This window comes from Vigna umbellata, chromosome 3, assembly GCF_029865625.1.
Source record: "Vigna umbellata cultivar VRB3 chromosome 3, Vumbellata_1.0, whole genome shotgun sequence".
Classification (NCBI taxonomy): domain Eukaryota; kingdom Viridiplantae; phylum Streptophyta; class Magnoliopsida; order Fabales; family Fabaceae; genus Vigna; species Vigna umbellata.
The window spans coordinates 2,007,169-2,024,800 of record NC_142167.1 but is presented as its reverse complement, the minus strand read 5'-3'; the positions used below and the strand labels follow the sequence as shown (position 1 = coordinate 2,024,800).

At 29.7% G+C, this 17,632-nt stretch overlaps 1 protein-coding gene across 1 annotated transcript; it reads right to left on the bottom strand.

Moving 5' to 3' along the window:
- Positions 1 to 263: 263 nt before the first annotated feature.
- On the bottom strand, positions 264 to 17,289 carry LOC124824082 (putative leucine-rich repeat receptor-like serine/threonine-protein kinase At3g14840). Its single transcript, XM_047296451.2, has 24 exons — positions 17,171 to 17,289; positions 16,432 to 16,588; positions 10,314 to 10,385; positions 10,154 to 10,222; positions 9,924 to 9,995; positions 9,683 to 9,754; positions 9,111 to 9,182; positions 8,957 to 9,031; positions 8,793 to 8,864; positions 8,618 to 8,689; positions 8,444 to 8,518; positions 8,170 to 8,244; positions 6,530 to 6,592; positions 5,414 to 5,479; positions 5,305 to 5,337; positions 5,157 to 5,197; positions 3,168 to 3,547; positions 2,567 to 2,762; positions 2,350 to 2,490; positions 1,787 to 1,905; positions 1,491 to 1,701; positions 1,141 to 1,378; positions 858 to 1,008; positions 264 to 768 (listed from the first exon to the last, which is right to left on the bottom strand). Exons 1-24 carry the CDS (start codon positions 17,256 to 17,258, stop codon positions 409 to 411), a joined length of 2,970 nt encoding a protein of 989 aa, XP_047152407.2. The 5' UTR covers positions 17,259 to 17,289; the 3' UTR covers positions 264 to 408.
- Positions 17,290 to 17,632: the final 343 nt, after the last annotated feature.

The window sequence follows — 17,632 nt, the reverse complement described above, 5'->3', positions numbered from 1 at the left end:
CAACTTTTACAAAAAGAAAAAACGAAATTGTTCTACATGATGACTTCCTTACAGTAAAATAATTAAACTCATGACTATAAAACACTTACAAATAAATTTTAAAAGTTTGTCCTAAGAAGTGGAATGGTAAATTTTCCCAATAATACTTCATGCAAAATATAAATTATATGTATTTTACATTATTATTACTATTATTATTATTATTAAAAGTATTTATGTTGTAGCCACAAATTAAAATTATTTGAGTTAAAGTGAAAAGACACTGACAATAGAATCACAACTGGTTTTACAAGGAAATTTACAAGAAAAACCAGAACTTGGTGTACAAACTCACAACTAGAAAAGGAAATATTAAAATGTTGTGTTGGTACTGCAAATTTAAAAAGTGTGATTTTTGACATTTTTTCTTTAGAGATAATTTCTCTTGTCCAAAAAAGATGAATCAAGATGTGTTGGATAAAGATCTGATGCAGATGTAGATGAAGCAGTCCATGGCACTTCTATACTTAGCTCACTGTAATATTTTCTCATTGCCTCCATTCTTTTCTCATCCAACACCTCACTTGCTTCTGTTACCACTTCATCAACAACACTTTTACCTTCCAATATGCTCACTACTGATGACATTGTTGGCCTAAGTGTTGTAGTCACCTGAGTGCATAAAAGAGCCACTTTTATAGCCACCAATACCTCCTCTTTCTTCAAGTCTGACCCCAATCTCCTATCCACTAGCTCCATTAGATCACCTTTTGTTTTCAACATGTGTGCCTGACAAACAAAACAGTATAGACAAAATTTTCATTCCAAATAAATCAAAGTTCAAATCAACCAACTATTCAAACATATGTTTTCTCTACCCAATCAAGAATTGAGAATGATTCTTCGTTTTGTCGATGAATGATATTGTTCCTTCCATTTATAATTTCCAACACAACAATTCCAAAGCTATAGACATCCGCTTTATCGGTCAAGTAACCATGCATGGCATATTCTGGAGCCATATATCCACTATAAGATGAAAATGAAAAAGTTTATCAGTTGTATGACATAATAATCCTTTCTCTTTCTTCTAAGTCACTTATCTCAATAAGATTCCTATTATTTCTCTATGAAAGTAAGAAAGAAGGCATAGGAGCTTACTATGTTCCAGCTATTCGGGTGCTAATATGAGTATTTTCTTCCTCATCCAGTTTGGCCAAACCAAAGTCTGATATCTTTGGGTTGAGATCTTTATCAAGCAACACATTAGTGGTCTTGATGTCTCTATGAACAACCTTCAATCTTGATTCTTCATGGAGGTATGCCAAACCTCTAGCAATACCAATACATATCTTGTATCTTGTTGCCCAATCCAATCTTATTTGGTGTTCTTCAGGTCCTTCATTGGTAAAATCATAGAAATCAGACCACACTACCATATTGTCATATTCATTAGTTAATATATAAATTAAATGATAAGTACAATTTGATGATATAATAAAGAGATTTACCAAATAAAGCACGAGCAAGGCTATTGTTTTCCATATATTCATATACCAATAAGAGTTGATCACCCTCCACACAGCATCCATATAGTTTAACAAGATGAGGATGCTGCAAAGCAGAAATCATTCCTATCTCATTTAAGAACTCTCGATTCCCTTGTCTTGATTTAGAAGAGAGTAGTTTTACTGCTATCAATGTCCCATCAGATAGACATCCCTGCATTTTCAAGGATAATGTTATATGTCTTGAATGTTGTGAAATGATTCTAAGACATCAATATTCAAAATTATATACAAATTACCTTGTACACAGGACCAAATCCTCCTTCTCCAATCTTATTCTCCTCAGCGAAGTTGTTTGTTGCCACTTTTATCTGTCTTAAAGTGAATACACCTGTTCGTAGTTCCAAACCTCTTAGCTCTGTTAATTAAAGAGAAAGAAATATCAGACTCCCTTGTGCTAAAAAAATTCATGTTTACATTATATATAATCCACGTTGCAACTTTCTGATTTATGAGAATTATTTGCCTCAAATGAGCAATACAAACACACTTAAGAAGAAAATATATTAACATTTTTTCAGCAAAAGAGCAGCATACTTTGAGAAACTTTTCTGTATGAGTCCACTCAAGTACGTGTAGTTAACTATATTTGTAAATATGGTTAATTTTGTTGTTTAATGAAGAAATTAAACATAAAAGAATGGTAGTTGATTATAAGTTTTGATATAATGTCATCATGATTTGTTTCTTTTATTTTTTTTTTCTTTATGTACTTTTACACATTGCTTTCGTTCATGTAAAATTATCAATATATAGTTAATGATATCATAAGATTATTGAAATATATATCTTTTATAGTTACCGATTTCTAAGGAACTTTTCTTCCTTAAGCAGCATTTCCACCAAAGTCTACCAAACATAAGGATGATAACGACTACCACTGCAACCACAATTCCAACCACAACGCCTACTGATATGCTACTGGGCATGGGAGGTGGATTATCTGCATGATAATTATACAAGATCTTAGATGATATTAAGATGATGCAACATGGAACTTACAAAGAGTAACAACCTACCTGAGTTCACAGTTATAGCTGATATAAGAGGACCATATACTGATTTATATGGGAGTGCAGTTGTCCCTTTTCCAGCCCAATTCAGTCGTATCTTCAAGGTATTACTGCTCACAACAGCTCTAAAAGTTTTTGTGATTGCCTTACCATTACCTCCGGCTTCTTCTGCAATATTGAAGCCCTCCTTCACTAGTTCTCCCTGCAGCAAATTAATTAAAAGAAAATCTAAATTATGATGATTACAAGCCTTAAATATTCAAGTCTTGTTGAAAATATTGTAGCAAATGGCCATTGATTGTATAAATTAAGTTAAAGTAGTGACTATAATGTAAAAATATGTATAACCATCAGGGAGACACAATCAATGATATTTGAACCTAACCATGCAAGGGATTGACATCACTCTTTACCCAAAACCTTAAGACAATGGATTAATGGGTCTTTCATCTTTATATAGAGTTCTACTTTCTTATTTTTATCCAATGTGATACTTAGACTCACTTGGATTTTCAACAATTTTGTGTATAAAAACTATCCAACATGTTCTCAATACAACCTATGATGACACTTCCGTTTTAAAGGTAAAAGAAAGTGTTAACTATACCTGAATGTAGATGTCAAACACTCGTCTTCCTAAGCTGCTAAATGTTTGATCATCAGTGAACACAATTTCAGCAAAATGCAGAAATATTGTGTAGTTTCCATTTCCCAAGCAAAATCCATAATAAGTCAATGAAATGGGAGAAGCTCGTGCAGTCATGTATAGATCAACATTCTCTATAGAAAGCACAGATTTGTTTGAGACTAAATGCTTTCCCGCTTCGTTGTCATTATTCATAAAGTTACCAGTAGTGCTAACTGCCCAATTTCTGTTTCTATTCCAAAGAAATCTAACGTCACCTCCATCAGCTACATCATCATCATATGTGCTTTTATTGACTAAGACCTCCTTTCCACCACAGTTTATATGAAGATTGTATAACACTATAGGACGAAAAAAAAATAGTATCAATTTATATAAAGTCTAGCAAGAAAACAACATGAGTAAAGTATATTTCTTTAAATTGTAATTTTGTAATCTATTTTCGTCCAACAATCTGTTTTCATTCTTATTGAAAATGAATATGAAAGGAACTCATGTTAACTCAATTATAGGTATAGCAATTTAAAGAAAAGTGATAACAAAATATATCTTTTTGAAGAATATTACAACTTTAGGTTATGAAAATAGAAACTTTGTTAACCTCTATGGATATCTTTTATCCACCTGTGGAAGATTGGAGTGCATAATAGGAGTTATGGTGTAAAGGACGATCATCCTATCTTTATTAGAATATGAATCAAAGTAACCTCATATTCTATCTTTTCTTGAGTCAATTTGGTGGCATTTTTGCATATTGGGAAATTTGTTTGCATGTGACTCTTTTGGGTTTAAATGAGATCTGAGTCTAATCATATAAGGGATTGACATCACTCTTTATCCGAAAACTTAAGACAATTGGTTAATAGGTCTTTCATCTTCTTTATATAATGCTCTACTTTCTTATTTCTATCCAATGTGAGATTTTGACTCACTTGAATTCTCAACAATTTTATTTTAAAGAATAAATAGAAAAACCTAAATAGACCCAAAGCATAAAAAAAATGTAATTAAAGGATTTCTATAAATGTTTAGAGAGAGCTTCCTACAATAAGATTGTTAGTTTGGAATTAATTGACTTAAGTTAAACTATTTGAAATAGATTATATCCTTTGAACAGTTAAGAAAATAAAAACATAAATAGAAGCCAATACAAAACTAATATGTCAATTAGTTTCTAAGTAAAGAAGGTGATATTCGTCAAACAATATACTCGTTAGATGAGCCACCAAGTGAGAGTGACAATTTAAAATTTTTAGATAAAGCTTTAAACAATACAATGACGAGTCCAACTAGTTGGATGAGTCTAATGGATGTGGCTCCCAAGAATTTAGATCGTTGGACACGTAGTATTATTGTTGAGAAAATATAATTTAAAAAAAATCTAGAGAGCTCATGCATGGATGGTTCATTCAATAAATGAGGTATGAATTAGTTAGATGATACACTCATAAGATAAGACCATACATTCGTTGGATGAGTGTATATGTATGTTAGGCAAGGATGAGGAAAATCTTTATAAAATATTGAAGTGATTATAAAATAATGAATGAAAAGTCTATAGGATTGTGTATAGCTATAATAACAAATTCTCTTCCCATATTGACCGTTAATATAACTTTTTCTTTTTGGTAAATGATACCTTTAATTTAATGATATGTTTTTATATATTTCTCTCCTTAATATATGGTTAATAATAATAAAAGTCTTATTCCAGTTATTTCATACCATCAAAAATAAAAGTTCTTACTATATTAAACAAAACAAGATAAACGAGTACCAATATGGAAAGAGAAAAAACTAGGATAAATGTTAACCCATCCATCTCGATATGCATCTTTATAAATACTTTCAAAAAGATACTTAAGAAAACATAAAATTAAAAGGTTTAAAGGAAAGCTTAAATTAAAATGTAAAAGCATTCAGTTGAAAATTCTCCAGAAGGAAACTTACGTTGTGAACATGTATAACCTTCCAAGCAAGCATCTTCTCCTCTAAGACAATGATGAAGGGAAATAATGTCATTAACATATTAAGATCAATATAATATCACTAGCACAAGGGAAATGAAAAAATTTAATGTAGAAAAATGCTAACTTACGAGCCATTCGTGATGGAGTTAGCAAATAAGTTCCTATACATGAATAGAAAGATTATGATTCAGGTCCTTATATTCAAATGTAAATGCTCACAATTATATGGATTCTTACCTTCCTACTTGATTACAAGTCGCACTCTCTTGGCTTGTGATGTTTAAGTTGTTATATGAAATATCTCTGCGCAAAAGTTATGAAATTTGATTCAGACTCTAATAACCAACCACTAGAAATATGAGAAAATTACCACCAACAATCCAAGAATTAGAATGCACATTCAAACTCCAAGACAATAACATTAAAAAATGTTTATCTCTATGTGAAGTTGGAAATTCATTCATTAACTAGAGTAAACTAAATTTTTAAAAAAAACAAGGATAATTTATCTCTTAATCTTAACCTTAGGATTAGAGATATGATATCAAAAGTAAACTCCACATAAAGACTTAGACAAAATATTTTGTCAAATATCTTATTATTTATGATTCTTGATTTTGACGATTCACTAATTTTTTTAAGGCATAATATTGCAATAATTATTGTAATTATATATTCATCATCATCCTATTTAGGAAACTATTTGTCTGTATTACCATAATTATAGGATCTTGATTGTACATTACTACTTGTATTTAAACAATGTATGATTAATGCAAATTATTACATTCAATACAATTTTCTAACCACAACCATCATGTCATTTGTTCCCAATAAAAAAATGGTCTACCTTTTACAATCTTTGTCAAGTTGGACATAGACAATTATCCACTGTGGAAATCTCTAGTCTTACTAGTTATTAGAGGATGTAAACTTGATGGCTATATTTTAGGAAAAATAAAATGTCTAGACCAATTTATTATTGCAAAGAATACAATAACAAAAATCAACCCTAGCTATGAGGATTAACAAGCTCAGGATCAAGTCATTCTAGGATGCTTGATGATATATTTTATCCATATTGGTGTATATATTTTATGTTTACTAGGCCAACAACATGGTCACTACTTAAAATCCATGGACAAAGAGCATAAACTATATAACAAAATTAAAATAACACATTTCATAAATAATAATGTGGAATATGATAGAATAATAAAAAGGATAATGAAATAAGACTATACAAAATTAATTAGAGAACAAGAACAAATAATATGTTTCTATTTATTTTTATGTTTCATAAAGAATGAGTATAGCTAAATTAGGAAATCTCTTGATGGAAAAAGAACTCACATTGGCTTTGCATGCTCTATCCATGAAGGCACGGTTCCATTCAGAAGATTTCCGGATAAATAACTACAATCAAAGAACATAATAAAAGTCAACAATTCTTTTGAAAAAAAATTAATGTTACAAGAGGTAGAACATGAATAACCTAAATACCGCGAATGATATTAATATCACAATGTTCTTGAACCAAATCCTACATATTATTTTCAATTAGAGCATAAAATTCATAATGCATGGTAGATTTTCAATTGGGATCCAATAAAGCAAGGGTGGGATTTTTACAAAGAAATGATATTGTCGAGTGGACAATGGAAACAGAAAGTTAAAGAGTTTTCTAGGTTTGTAGACATTAGTCATGCTATGGGTGACCATGATCCTAGTAGAAGGATCGAGTTGTGATGAAGGACTAGGGTTTAGGGGCAGGGATAAACTGGTCGTGGAGGTTGATGTACTGGATGAAAGGGAGGGTAATCTTGCAGCATATGGTTAAGCAAAGGCTTCGATTAGGATTGGGCCAGGGGTGAACAAGGGAGGGATGTATATCATCAATAAAATTGTCATAAGTAGAAATAGGGGAGGAAAGCATATGGACGAAAAAAAATTGTGTTTCATAAAAAATGATAGGTCATGATATTATTACCTTTCTATGGAACAAATCAAAACATTTATAACCTTTGTGTTAAGAGGATAACAAAGACAAATGACAACAACGATAAGACTTTCTGAGGAAGTATATTAAAAAGATAAGTGGTCATTTGAAGGGCGTGATGTCAAAAGAAATGAGGAACGAACGAATCAGTGAGGAGAGTGTGAATCATGTTGTTAATGGTTCATATTTTATGTTTTGTGATTTTAAGAAGAAGTATAGGGCAAGAGAACTAGAAAAGAAGATCATTATCATCACAAAATTGATGAAACAACGCATTATCGTGCTTGCCATCATTATCACATTGAAAACATTTAACTTTTTGCCAAAATTGTGTTTGAATTTGATTAATGAGATTTCAAAAACTTAAGATTTAGTACCTAAGGGAAATGTCCACGGAAAATCAAAGTAATCATTCAGAAACAAGAAGGAAGGGAGTAAGGGTGAGAAAGCACGTTGGTGGAGGAAAGGCACGACGACGATTGGGAGCGACAACAACACAAGAGAGAGTATTGAAGCATGAGACGGTGCAAAAAAGAGAAGAGCACAACATCAAACGCAAAAAGACGAGGTTTGAATTAGAGAGAGACTTATCTAAGAGAGAAAGATAATTTAAATATGTGTTTCATTATGCATTGGATATATATATATATATACTATGATATAAATTAGGTATGTAATCATAGACAACATAATTACAGAAGATTTAATAGCCTAATTACATAAATTTGATTAGTTTAATTACAAAAAATTAATTGTTAATTGATTTAATCTCAAATGAATAATTCAGATTCTTTAATAAATAACTAGTATATTCTATATTTTGCATACCTATACATTAATTTCAAAATGTTTTCCAATAAAACGCTTGTTTGTGCTATTTAAGCCTTTATCTATCCCACTTTAGGACAAATGTAGAAAATAGTGCTCAAAATCAATAGATTTGTGTTTGAAGGTTAATATATCTCAAATTAAGAATGGTCTGAAAAATTCATACACGTTTTTCACTTTTCTTGCTCTGGTCTCATAGGCATCCGGAATTGGTCCAGTGAACTTGTTAAAGCTGAGGTCTCTGAAAAAGAAAACATTTTGAACTTGAGTTAGTAGTAGTAAATTTCCTACAACCAAATAGGTTAGAGAGAAATATTAGAGTTTGAACATCAAAGCTTTAAGCATATGCAATGCAATAAAATTAAAGGTTATAAAAGAATCTAAATAATATGTAATAAAATTTTATCATTAGTTAAACAAAATGGAAAGTATGCAGTTACAAGTTGTCCTTTAAACTTGTCATTGTTCCAAGAAATTCGGGTAAATCTCCAATGATGTTACAATTTCTCAGAATCCTACATCAACATATAGATAACATCATTTTATTAGTATCTCTTGCTTGGTTTGTCCAGATATATATTAATCAAACAGAAGAGTCAAAGCAATAAACTCACAAATACTGTAAGTTCATTTTATCAAGAGGAGGAAAAGTTGAAGTTTCAGATCCTCTTAGATCACTAATTCTCCTGCATATATCACATTAGAGTATTGGCAAAGTCAAGACAAATTAAATGAAAGTTGAATTTTGAAACCTTGCTTACTGCATAAAAATGGCAAATTCATACATACAAGTCAGTTAAGTTTTGCAGTTGTGAAATTTCAGAAGGAATTGGCCCACTTAATCCACTCCCTTCAATCCTCCTGCCAAATTATACAAATCATTGGTGACTTCAAGAAACAAGAAACAAGACAAGCAAATTCAAATAAATAGAGATAAAATGTAGAGTTCATACAATGTCGATAGATTTTTCATATTTTGATGAATAAAGTCAGGTATCTTCCCAGAAAATTGATTGTCCCCTATTCGACTGCACAATGAGACTTTTAGTTTAAAAGCAATATTCTTTAAATTAGTCATCACTCCATAACAAAATATATAAAGCTTACAAATCTAGTAATTTAGAAAGTCTGGCCAGTGAGATTGGTAGTTCTCCAGTAAAATTATTGGAGTTAAGTAACCTGTATATAATTGATGTCAACAATAAATTAGAAAAAATAAAAATATCCAAGCCATAGAAATTATACTAGTTTCAAATAGAATTTAGTATTGGTTCTACCGAGAAGGTGGTTAAAGAAAAATACAAATACCGAGTTTAACCATATAAAAGATCGACATCAATTTCTACCAAAAACTTAAAATAACGATTTAATAACTATTTCATCTTTGTATAATGTTTTACTTTTTTATTTTTATCTAATATAGAACTTAAATTCACGTTTGAATTTCTAACATTTATTTCATTTACAAAACTTAACATAGAAAAGAAGGATTGTCCAAAGTCTTATAAGTACTTAATAATGCTCATTCAGCATCCTTAAACAATCTGAAAAAATGAACTTAAGGCAAAGGAGACACAATTAAGAGATAAGAACTTAGATCAAGTTTCATAGAATGAAAATTCTAGGAAAGGTATTAATTAACAAAAGAGGTGTAAATGGAAAAAGAATAAAGTGCTTACAATCTTAGAATTTGGGTTAAATTACCAAGCTCAAGAGGAAGAATTCCAGAAAATTGATTGGCTTCCAAGTTCCTGCTCATTTCATGCTAAAGTTAATTAAGTTCCATTCCAGGCTCTTTAAGTTTAATACACGTTTTAAATTTTGCTTCATAATTAATGTTGTGGTTTTTTAGTCTAAATAATTGCATAATAATAGATGCATCAATCACTTTTTTTTTGAGTTCTGGAAAGTGAAACTCACAAATCTAAAAGAGTGGATATATTTGTTATCTCGGTTGGTATTTCACCTGTCAATCGATTTGCAAGGAGGGAACTGTACCATTAAGAAAACAAAAATGTCATTAACTTATTCTTAGTAACCGACGGTGTTCTTGAAATTCAAACTATATAAAGATTTCCTATTATGTGAATAAAGTGTTGTAGAAATTGATGATTTAGAACTCAAAATAAAGAATGACGGGAAAATCTTACATGGTGACAAGTTTTGTGGAACCCCATTCTTTAGGAATTGTGCCATTAAGGTAGTTGCGAGAAAGATCACTGCAACAAAGAATGTGTCTTGACAAGGGAAAAAAAAGGAAATATATATATAATTTGTGATTGAATGTGAGTAAGTTTAAAAATTACATACAGTTCTTGAAGGTAAGGCAACTTGAATAGATTCCGCGGGAGCGTACCCGGAAGATTTTGTTCTTTCAAAATTCTGCATGTTTTAAACCACAAAGTAATTTATATGTAATAAGTCAATTACATAAAAAATAAATATATGTTTAACTATCTAAACTCTATATTAAAGATTTTGGCTCAAAACAAATCAAATTTAAAAAGAGTAATCAATATTTTTATAGTTTATACTTAAAAGTTGCACAAATAACAATGATTTATCTTATAATTATAGTAAAACATAAAAATATTCACGACAGTTTTTAGAGTTTAAGGAATGCCGTAGTCTTAACTTTCAACCTTGTTACTCAATTTAATGTTCACGAACTAATGTTTTTGGTAATTAAGAAAGACATAATTAAGTATTATCTATAGTTTATTTTCGTATAGATTCACATTTCTGTCACTGTTTCATGTCACAAATTTGCTAAACAAATAAATTTATGCTATTCTCGAAAAATCAACATTGAACTTGGACATATAAATTGGTTTCGTCCTTTTTTTAATTAATTATATTTATTGTTTTTTTTATTTACGGTTAAAATTAAAATACAAAATAATAATAAAAATGAAAAGAAAAATAATATTATAAAATATAATTTAATATATTTAAATATATTAAATTATATTAAAATATTAAATTAAATAATTATTAAATTTTAAATAAAAAAGAAAATTTTAAAAACATTTGCTCAGGTATTGAAATCCGTTAACATAGATATCCGACTAATAAATGTTTTTAATTTTTTTTTAAAATTTAATAATAATTTAATTTAATTTAAAAATCTAATATTATTTAATATATTTTTAGATTTTAATAATTATCAAAATATAATTTATATTATTATAATAGTTATATTAAAAAATTAAAATTAAAACTAATTAAAATAAAAGTAGTAATAATGAAAATGAAAAAATAAAAAGAAAATCATAATATAACTGATTTAATATATTTAAATATATTAAATTATATTAAAATGTTAAATTAAATTAAATAATTAATAAATTTTAAACAAAAAACGAAATTTTAAAAAAATTTGCTCTTGATATCAGTTTAACGGATTTCATCGACTAATGTTTTTAAAATTTAATTTTTTATTTATAATTTAATAATTATTTAATTTAATTTAAAAATCTTATATTATTTAATATATTTTCATGTTTTAATATTTATTAAAATATAATTTATGTAAGTATAGTAGTTATATTAAAAAAAATAAAAATAAAAATAATTAAACTAAAATTAATAATAATTAAAATAGAAAAATAAAAATAATAAAATAAAAATAAAAATAATAATATAAATTTGATTTAATATATTTAAATATATTAAATTATAATAAAATATTAAATTAGGAAGAAGTGCAGGGTGATTTTAATAAGAAAGAGAAAAAAATAAAAAAATATTTATTAAGGTTAAAAGAGAAATTTTTAAAAAGATTGAAAGTTTAGGATGAAATGTTGGAGTTTGAGATGGAGGTTGAAACACCTCATAAAGAAGGATGGCTACCAGGGGAAAATGGATTGAAAAGAAAAAGAGTATACTTTTAGCATTTTCATCTCTTTTTCCCACGCAATTCAAAAAAATATTTTGGGTTTATAATTTAGATATTTAGAAATATATTTCAAATTACATAGTTTAGAATACATTTTCAACTTAAGAAATTTGAAAATTTAGATAAAATGTAATCTGGAATGCATTTCTTCTAGGTTACGCAATTTGGAAATTGAGAAATGTATTATAGATTACGTATTATAAAATACATTTATGTATGAATTCCATAAATATGAAAATGTATTTTAGGTTATGTCAACTAGAATACATTTCTAGATTACGTATTTTAAAAATCCAAAACTACATATTGGAATGTGTAATTCGAAATATATTTTTAAATTATGCAAATTTTAGATCCAAAATTACATTGTGTAACAGAGAATATTTTGCAATTGCACAATCCAATCCAAACATAGGCATTTTAGAAGTTGTAAACACCTTTGTGGTGATGCAAGAAAAAATCACCGAGTGCACAAAGTAATTGCCAGTACAAAATAGAAAACATTTGAACCGAATATATTTATGTCATGAACCAATTGAAGGGTGTTGCTCCCTCCACCCCCACACATCTCTTCCTCCACCTCCCCTTTACTATTTTGCCCCTTCCTCCACCTTTCCTTTACTATTTTGCCCCTCAGTAAAATTTTATTTTTAAAATTGTTGTTTTTTAATTTTATTCATTTATAACATATTTCACTGATAACCTACGTAGTTTCTTGTATGAGTAAAATATTTTTCTACAAAGCTTGGTGATCGTGAAAAGAATTATCAAACAATCTTCTTCTTGTTCTCGGTGCAGTACGTGGTGCAGTGCGTTTATGGTGTAGTGTCCTTGTCGTGGTTCCTCTCCAGGTACGTAGTCATAATCCTTCCAATAATCCTAAATCCTAAATCCTTCCCATACTTCCAATAATCCTTTTAATATCCAAGCCTATAATCCTTGCATGAGCCGCAAAACGTAGTAAAATAAAAACGAAACGTAAAAGGAACACTGCCTATGGACGGATGACATCCTTCAACGGATGTCAACATCCGTTTAAGGCAAAACGGATGTCGACATCCGTTTAAGGCAAAACGGATGTCGACATCCGTTTAAGGCAAAACGGATGTCGACATCCGTTTTGCCTTCAACGGATGTTGACATCCGTTGAAGGATGTCATCCGTCCAGAGGCAGTGTTCCTTTTACGTTTCGTTTTTATTTTATTTGTTTATTTTATTTACAGTAATTTATATTTAAATTTATAATTTTAAATGTTATATATGGTTAGTTTTTAAACGTAATAATTTTGTTAAAATATGAATTTGTTAAAATATGAATTTGTTATAGGTGGAGAAGAAGCTTAACGGAAGAGAGAAAGGTAAACGAAAATGGAAGAGAGGAAGAGGTGCAGAGGGAAGTAAATCAGAAGTTTTAAATAAATTAAAATATTAAAATAATAAAAATAAAAAATTTTAACTTTTGAGGATATAATTGTCATTTTAGAAGGATATAATTGGCATTTTAGAAAATTGGGGAGGTGGAGGAAGAGACGTGTGGGGGTGGAGGGAGTAACACCCCCAATTGAATTAGAAAGAAACAACCTGTGTGGCCCATAAATAGTCTCAAGCAAATTTGATAGATTAACAGAGGATGATAAACAATAAAGGAAACTCAATCACAAAAACTCTCCAAAACATGGGGAGAAGATGGTCTTGATCGAGAAAACACCTTTCGACCCTCATAAATTTCTTTATCGAAGGAGGATTATATTGTGAGAAATAAGTTAAAATAAGGTGACCAGTTCATGCTACAATGTAATAGTAGTGAGTTAAAAATCTTTATCTAGTGCTTATGAAAAGATACAAAATGAGGTGATGTCAGGAATTAAAATGTAAGCCATATTACCACACTAAATAAATCTGACAAAATTGACTTATATATAAAAAAATATATATAAACTCATTATTTAAAAGTTTTAGATTGGAGATAAGACAAATTTTCTTGTATGAGTTTGTTCATGACTTATTCGTGCTAAAAATGCCTCCACTCAAGCTAAAGTATACCAATGTGAAAGTGACTAACACATTCTAAAGATGCTCCGGTAAAAGACAGTGTTGACTTGGGCTATGGTAGAGGAAAAAGGAAGGAAGGAGGAGGAAAAGGAAAGGAGAATGCACAATGATGACAATGGTGGTGGCGCGACAATGACTCATCAACGGTGATTGTCGAAGTTGGAGGACTAGGAGGAGGAGGAAGTGGAAGAGGAAAAAGAATACGAGGAGGAGCTGAAGGTAGTTGTGACAGACTAGGCGGAGGATATAGAAGAGGACGAAAGAAGAAAAAGAAGAAGTAAAGGAAGAAATGAAAAAAAGAAGAGGAAAGGAACGAGGAAGAAGATGATTGAATTGAGATGACGAATTTTATTAACAATAAAAATTCATCGAGGCAAATTTGAGATCATTGGTTATTACCAAAAAATTTTGTGACCCATTAGTAAAACTTCTCAATGACCATTTTATTTACATATTTTTTAATATCAGTAATTTTTTAGTAAAATTAAATTTTTTATGAATTTTCACGATTATTGATAAATTCTTTCCATTAGTAATATGCGATTTTATTTTAATGACCATTAAAACAAAGTATATTGCTAAGAAGGAAGGAAACCTTATGGCCAAGAGAGTTTAGGTAGAGATTTGAAGATACAATTACAATTTGGGGTTTCAAAACGGGCCAACCCGACTCATTCATGTCTACCCCATTTCTGGCCTGCTAAAATTGGGTTAGGTTGAGCTAGCCCAATATATGAAAATGGGTTGGGAGCTTGAACCTATCCCACCAATGGGCAAATTGTGTGGGCTGGCTCACTTGACACACATTTCCCCTTTTTTATTTTGTTAAATGGGCCTTCTGCTAGTTTTATCATAATGTATGTTTCCTAATTGTTAAATGGGCCTGCTAAGTTGAATTTGGGTGGCATAGTTTATACAAAAGCTAATGAATTTGGGAAGTCACAATTTATAGTAGTACTATAGTGGGAGAAAAATGAGCTAGTTATTTTAGCTTTGGCTTGCAACATTTCTCCCATTCCAACATTAGATTCTTGATTAGAATCATAGTGTCTACATAATGAATTGAAAATAAAAACAAAATTAAGGTGAATCATATTGTGGTGCCTCGCATCGTAGTAGGAAGAAAAAGATTAGTAGCCATAAATTAGGGCAAATGAAATGAAATGGATAAACGAAATTGAAGAAGAGGAATAAAATCTAATAAGAGAAATGATCCTATGTGTCACCGTTTTGGTTAGTCTTCATCGTGGTCATTGATATATGCCTTTGTAAGTGAGATTTGTTGATGTAGGTGAGCTTCACCATTAAGGAGTGAAGTCAAAGTCGGAAGAAAGGTATGTGTGAAGAAGGGTTATGTTTCCTCAGCATGGAAGGCAACTCTCTCTTCTCTCTATGTTGTGGTGTGGGTGGGTGAGAATGATGAAGCAAAAAAAAACAAAAAAAAAATATTAAACGAACAGCAGGTTGTTGGTAGGTCGGCCCATGTTTTGACCTGGTTGGCATATTAAGCTCCTCCGAGCTTACATGTTCAAATATGTGACCTGATTCACCATTTTATGTCGGGTTGTCTACCAACCCATTTTGACACCCCTAACAACAATCTATATAATAATCCAAGAATTAATCTACAATGAAAAAACTTAACATGTGGATATCAAATTATGTTTTGTAAAAAGGATATTTCTCAAGGGTATGTGAATTTGATAAAGACAAAAACATATCATAATCTCTTTGATATGCTTATGAAGGTTCTATCAGGTAACAAGTTCTTTCATTTCTTGGATTTGATCCAACCGATTCAGGATCAAGCCTATAATAGGCTTAGTGGCAAGTAGTGATTCTTACCAAAAAAGATTTGTGCTAAAACAAGATGGATATTTGTAGGATTAGTTCATAAAATTTGCATCCACTTATATACTCTAAATTAACATTATATATAGTCAATGTGAGACTTTCAATACACTCCATCTCACGAGGGATATACATCTTGCACCTAGGTCTAGATATTAACGGATAATCTAATAACGATTTGATAGCGAATGAAAACAATAAATCCAACAAATAATAAATTTTGCTAGAATACGTTCTATTTATTACTCTCATACTATGTTAATAAATAGACTTAAATTTAACTCAATCTTATAAAACAAATTTTGTAGAGTAAAGTTTACTGAGTAAATTGATTTTACCTCTAATGAGAAACTTCTAACATTATTTTTCTTAAAAAAAATTCTTTATTAACCTTTTAATAGTTTCATTTTTCATCTGTGAATTCACTGTTGTCGTTTTGTCATTTATATGGTAAAGGCTTCTAATAGTATATTTGTTTTGAGCTATTCCTCAACCTATCCAACCCAAAAATAAATTTTGAATAACCTTTATTTTTTAAACTTGAGCTATATTCTGTAAAGAGAACCTAATTGATTTCATTTACTTATAAACTGTGATAATAAAATAGAGAAAAAGTTAACGATTTACATGCGGGTGACATGGCAGACGGTTCCGTTGGGACCGTCACAGTTGCATGTGACATTATTTTTATCATTCGTTGACCAATTTCTTTCTCCAGTGCATGGATCTACGCTGAAATCCCAATCCTTCCCAACTGTCTTACCTATATCTTCCAGAGCTTCCACTGTCATCACAAAATCATCAAACACCCATTTATATTATTTCTTATATTTTACAACTCATTAAGCGAAACAATTTAACAAATATAAAACTAATTGAGATACGAAATCATTATGTACATTTTTAAAATATAAAATTCTCAATCTTCAAATCATACTCTTTCTGCATATGTTTTTAGCTAGTTATTAAATCAGTTTTCACAATTAATAATCAGAATTTTAGCCGCTTTGAATTTGAATTATAATTTCACCTCAAGAATATATCCACGGATAGGTTTTAACTGATTTTGATATTAAATTTTGAAGTAAATTTTAAATCTAGCTCAATTTTATAAAATCAGTTTGAAAAATAAAATTTACGTTCACTCACATATTATAAATTAGTTTTATCTCTGACCGATACGAGATTTTCAACTGATTTTGATACAAGTTTCAAAGAAAAATTAATATCATATATCCAATAGCTCAAAATAAAGTTGATAAAAACATGATATTGTTACTGTTGATCGTGTTGGTGCTTAACAAGACATAAACTAAGGTTTTACAGCGATAGTGATTTTAGCTAACTGCTGCAGCTATTAACGTACCTTCATCCTGAGCCAGAGTGGCTCCAGAAGCAAAGGAGGCAAAGCAAAAGGAAGCAATAAAGAAGAAGAAGAAACAGTGGTTACTCATAATTGTTCTTGCTGATAATTTCCTGAGTAAACGATCACTTAAGGCTTAGAATTTATGGTATGAGAAGAAGCAACATGGCAGAAACAGATATAAGTCACTATCTAGATATGTATGAAGAGACAATGACAAGTATGAGTTGAACTGGTTTAGGAATGAAATATCAAAGAAACTAATTAGAGAAAAAAGAAAGTTGAAAAGTCACCTCCAGAATAGTTGCTATCGTAATATTATGAATATTATCGAATAAAAAAATAATTAACTCTAACAATATATGTGATTTTATTTTACGACATAATATCAAGATAAACATTCATCATCATCATCTTAAAAAAAAGTAATACTTCAGCACTCTTAAAAAATATATATATCCAATT